This window comes from Humulus lupulus, chromosome 7 (genome assembly GCF_963169125.1).
Source record: "Humulus lupulus chromosome 7, drHumLupu1.1, whole genome shotgun sequence".
Taxonomy (NCBI): Eukaryota; Viridiplantae; Streptophyta; class Magnoliopsida; order Rosales; family Cannabaceae; genus Humulus; species Humulus lupulus.
In genome coordinates, this window is record NC_084799.1 from 183,779,577 (window position 1) to 183,785,409 (window position 5,833).

General features: G+C 35.4%; 1 protein-coding gene across 1 annotated transcript; it reads left to right on the forward strand.

Moving 5' to 3' along the window:
• The first annotated feature begins 4,197 nt into the window (after positions 1–4,197).
• Positions 4,198–5,369, forward strand: LOC133788916 (NDR1/HIN1-like protein 10). Its single transcript, XM_062226574.1, has one exon. The coding sequence runs from the start codon at positions 4,382–4,384 to the stop codon at positions 5,135–5,137; it is 756 nt and encodes a 251-aa protein (XP_062082558.1). The 5' UTR covers positions 4,198–4,381; the 3' UTR covers positions 5,138–5,369.
• Positions 5,370–5,833: the final 464 nt, after the last annotated feature.

The window sequence follows — 5,833 nt, forward strand, 5'->3', positions numbered from 1 at the left end:
CCGGGGCGCCGAACTACCAGTATCGTCTTGGCCCGCCGGCTGCTTTCCTGGCCGCTGCTGGACTTCAGGAATTTTTTCATCAGGGATGGCGGTATGATGAGCCTCCTGCCCATCATGTTGTTCTGTCTCGTTGCCATGCCTGGATCGAGTAGTCACCATAGTTGGATGTTTGCAGCAGCACTAATCGAACTTGCTCTCAACAAAAGCACCAAACTGTTGACGCGGTTCTTCGCCAATAGGTAATTAAGAGAATGAGAGAAAAGGATTAGTGCTAAACGTGAACCAAAATAGATGTATGATCTTAGGGGACGAATGGGGTGACTCAAGACACGGTTTTTAAGTGGTTCAAAGGTTAAAATCCTTCTACTCCACTAGTCAATATTATTGATCTATACTCAGTATTTGATTACAAAGTATCTCTTATAAGGGATTATTTTTCCAACCCTTATCAACTCCCAGGGTCTCCATATTTATAGGAGAAGGCACCTGGAAGTTGGTAAGGAGGTCATCCTGTGACCTTCTTATTTGTCCTATCAACTCTGTGACATTCATGATTAATTCATAAACCTGACACATAAGTGTGGTCAAATCGATAGGTAAGGAGATAATGGGCCGCACGGCCCAACCCAGCCGTGGGTGTCTGAACACGCACGTTCCTGCTGCATGTCCGAGAAGTTAGGGAGATATCGGACACGTGATGTCAGATATATGCACGTTTATCTTGCGTGTGTTGACTTTACAAGGGGTCATAGCCTCCATATCTAGCTCGTACCACGAGCTGCGCATTTGACCCGACCTTCGGCCTTCCGACTCCTTGCTCCAGTCCTGGCGAGTCTTGGCGAGTCCTTGAGGATTCCTCGAGCTAAAGGGGGGTACGACCTCAAGACAGGAGCTCCGGTCTGGGGGATGTTTATGGACTAACCATGATTAGTCCGAAGCTCGGCCTGCTAATTAGCCCGTGGGAAAATCAGGGCGTACATATATGCTTATTATGTTTTAGTTAATATTGAGATTAAGGTTAATATGATGCCAATTATTTGGGTTAAAATCTTCCTAAAATAATAACTTTCCAAATTAGGAAAGATCTTCTTCAAGTTGTAAATTGTAGTGTATCCTTGTAATGCACATTCAATTGACTTATTCAACTTTGTGAATGTGTTCTTCCATAGATTTGAATGATCGAATTGGAAATGGAGTACTTGAAAAAATGTTATTTGATGGTTAAGTTAGTCAATGATTTGCTCTCCAATTCCACAATCAAGAAATGTGAAAAAAATGAATCCAAGGTCCCCAAAATAGAGCCTTCATCTATTATTTATAGAGAAACATGTGACAAAGAGAATAAAAAGACTTATCCTAATTGGTCCACGTGTCAATAATTTTAATTCTCTTTTCCCCTTCCTTTCTTTTATTTCAAATCAAACTTTTAGCTCAATAATAAAGCATTTATCAACCTCTGTTCTTATTGAGTTTTTGTCTATTCTCTCTCATTCTTCTCTTATTTCTAATTAAACGTTGCGTTTAATTAGAAACAAAGTTCATGCATCATGCTCTTTCGAGCTCTACTCTTCAAATGAATTATATTGAATTCTATTCTACTGATGAGTTCTTTCAAGCTCTTCTTTCATATGAGCTCATTCCGAGCTCTTTATCTACGAAGAGCTCTTCTGAGTTCTGCTATGCGATAAGCTCGTTCGAAGCTCTTCTCTCCAATGATGAGCCCTGTCGAGCTGTTGTCTACAACAAGCCATGTCGATGTCTTATTTTCAATGAACACTACCAAGCTCTTCATCTGCCAAGTGCGTTCTATTCTTCTCAGCTTTTCTAGTTTTCTTTAATGAATTGGTGCGTTTTATTCTATTTATCTCTTCGAACTCAATGGGGCAAATCATTCCCCTACACCAATATTTAATTCTTTTTTCCAACATAAGTTGTTATTAAAAAAAAATTACACATCAATATTCAATATGGAGCATCAATTCTTGCTTGATAAACATTAATTATTTTTTACTAACAAAATGAAACATCAACCACATCAATTAATTTAAAAAAATATCAAAAACAAAGAGGGTGTTTGACACCTTAACTAAAAAACTGTTTTTTGAAAACAAGTAGGGGTGTTTGGCATTGTTTTCAGAAAACAATTTTTAAAAACAAAGTTACAAAAAACAGAAAATTTTGATAACAACAAAAAGTTGTTTTCTGTTGTTCTCAATTTTTTTTTCCTAACTTTACTTCTTATTTTTCATCATTTTTTCTTTCAAATTATTTTATCTAATTATTTATTACAAATTTTTAAAATATTTTTCTCTTTGTAAATATATTTGTTAATTTTTTATTTAAGATTTAAAAAAAAATAAAACTAAAATTTTTTTTTTTTAGAAAACATTAACCAAACAACTCTTATTTTTTGAAAACTACAAAAACAGTTTTTTGTTCTAATTTCTGAGAACAAAATTTTAAAAACAAAAAACAGAAAACAATGCCAAACAGGCTCAAAATTTCTAGAAAACATCAAATTTCACGGAATGCAAAATTGGAAATTATTTTTTATAATAATCATAATTTTGAAAAAATGTTATACCTTTAAAAACAAAAAAAAAATATAAGACCTTATAAATAAATTAAAACAATGCATATTTATATTTATGAAAAAACTCATATTATTATTATTTTCAACGTGATTATACTGCCAGCTAAGAGCTAGGGAAGTTTATAAAGGGGTAGTTTTCCGGCCCAAGACCATTTTATTTTAAAAGGAAATTTTGAGTTTTTATACTTAATGAGGGGTCCTAAGTAAAAAAAAAAATACTAGACATTTAAATCTTAAAAAAAAAAAAATGCCAATTCTTTTGACAATATCCAAAACACCCATCTCATAATTTTTCTCATCCACTTCCTCTTCTCTCTCCCTCAACCCATTCCTCTTAACTCCCTCTCTAGAAAAAAAAAATTCATGGGTAAGGTAAAATATAATAGAAATCAATGTAACGATAAATATTCCTCACTTAGGATACTAAAATACTACATTTCGAACAGATCTATGCATGGTTTTTGGGTTTTTTTTACGAATTTTTTTTTTCAAATTTGAAATTTTGAAATCTGTAGAAAATCGACGTGGTTCGATGGTGCTCGATGCCAGCTCGATAGAACCTTCAAAATCAAGATTTTCATGAAAAAATCGATATTGCTCGACGGTGGTTCGATGGAGGTTCGATGGTGTTTGATGCAATTCTTGCAAGATACGTATTTTTTCACTCCTGTGTCCGTTTGGGGTGGTTTTTCTTATTTTGTGTATTTTTTCAAGATCTACACGTTTGAGATGTGTATATACACATTTGAGAAATGTAAATCTTCAAAAAAATTACAAATGCAAAACATACCTCATGTTTAAGATATGTTTTGGTATGTTTTCAAGTTATAAACTTTGAAAATGTTTTAGATGTTCATATACACATTTTCAAAGTTTAGAACTTGAAAACATATCAAAACATATCTTGAACATGAGATATGTTTTGCATTTGTCATTTTTTTCAAGATTTACATTTCTCAAATGTGTATAGACACATCTTAAACGTATAGATCTTCAAAAAATACCAAAAATAAAAAAAAATCACCCCAAACGGACACCCGAGTAAAAAATTATGTATCTTGCAAGAATCGCATCGAACTCCATCAAACCACCATCGATTTTTTCATAAAAATCTTGATTTTGAAGGTCCCATCGAGTTGACATCGAGCACTATCGAACTACTATTGAACTACGTCGATTTTTTTTTTTTTGTAGATTTCAAAGTTTCAAATATGAAAAAAATCGCAAAAAAACCCAAAAATCATATCCAGATCTATTCGAAATACATTATTTTAGTGTCCTAGTAAGGAATACTTGTTATTACATTAAATTCTTTTATTTTTGACTTTGCCCATGAATTTTTTTTATAGAAAGAGAGTTGAGAGAAATGAGTTGAGGGAGAAAGAATGAAGAGAGAAGAGAAAGTTGATGAAATTTTTTTTGAGAAGAGTATCGTGGGTATTATAAAAAAATTTGATATTTTTTTAAAATGATTAGAAAACTTAATATTTTTTTTATTTAGGACGCCCGCTAAGCATAAAAACTTAAATGTCTCTTCTAAAATTTAAAAGTTGTGGCACGTGCAGTGCACATGATAAACCTGGTTTGAAAAGAATATTATTGATTGCAACATAGCCGTAAGCCGACCTTAGCATCTTTCTTAATTTCCTTTCATTAGCCTTCTCAGTAATTAGACGACAAATAGCGGGATCGCACTATTCAACTCCAAATTATCTCTCTTCAAACTCGGCCTTGAAACTTCCTGAAATTCCAAGTCCACTGTCTCACTCCAAATCAAAGCTTTCTTCAATGGCGGATACTTCTAGACCCGTAACGGGTTATCCGGCATCAAGCTACCCTCAGTCTCAACCCACCGTGGGCAACCCTAATGGGTACCCTTACCCAGCGCCCCACGCTCCTCCGTACCATCACCAGCAACCACCGCCCAATAACCACAACTACGCCTATCCCTACCGCTACGACCCCGCACGCACTACCTTCCTCCGTCGCCTCGTCGCAGCTATGATCGCCTTCTTCATCGTATCCGCCTCTATCATCTTCATCATCTGGCTCGTCCTCCGTCCCCGCCTCCCCAATTTCTCAGTGGACTCCGTCTCGCTTACTAATTTCAACGTCTCTTCCACTTCGGCCATCTCCGGAAATTGGGCTGTTGGATTCTCCGTCAACAACCCCAACAAGAAGATGAGCATCGCCTACGACGAGATCGATTCGGTAGTTTTCTATAAATCAACTTTCCTGTCTGAGACCCGAATCTCACCCTTCACTCAGGCGACCCGGTCCCAGTCCTCCATCAACGCCACATTCTCTGCTGCCAACTCCTACGTGGAACAGTCCGTCGTTAGCGGCATTGCAACTGACCGAGGTCGTGGCACTGTGAATTTCAACATTAGGGTTTTGGCTAGAGTTGGATTCCGTACAGGCGGTTGGCGACTCAGGAGGCGGTTGCTTAGGGTTTTGTGTGAGAACGTTGGGGTGGGTGTTTCTTCAACTAGTGGTTCCGGAAAGCTGATCGGTGGAGCAAGGGAGTGCCGGGTTGGTATTTGAATTATTTATTTTTCAAGAGTATTTTTTTTCTGTCAAAGATGTTTACTATATTTCCCATATTTTTAAAATGGGATGTGATTTGAGATGATTAGCTAGCTGTAGTTAGGTGTAAATGAATGTATAGATTCTTCACCAAATTTATTTTGGTATTGGTACTAATGTTTTTTGCTTATGTTTCCCTTCCTTCTTTCTGACACATATTCTTATATGTTAAATGTATTAATTTTTTAAATTAATGGTTGTGATGCTAAGAGTGGGGATTATAATTTGATAAGCTTTCCAGCAAGGGATATGATGTGGTCCCTAAAATCTCATTTCGATCTAATTTATAAATTTGTAATGCAAGACCAAGATGTGATTTTGTACATGTCATGATGCAATTGTGTACGTATTTACATAACGCTAATTAATGTATGATGTTCACACTTCACATAGTTTTTTATTTTTATTTTTTATTGCTAGTCTACAATTAGGTAGTTTTTGATTTTATTTTTTTACATCATAATGTTTACTGTAGCTTTTTGTAAGGATATTCTATTCATCAACGTATCTGGTCATTGCATTTTCAATTCTTGCACATAACCGTGGAGACTACTTTCCTTAGATTTGAAGTTTTTATGCTTTTTTTTTTTCTTGGAGAGGAATGAGAAATAACACCCTGACTTGTTTTTTCTTTTTCGTCTGGTATAATTTTCT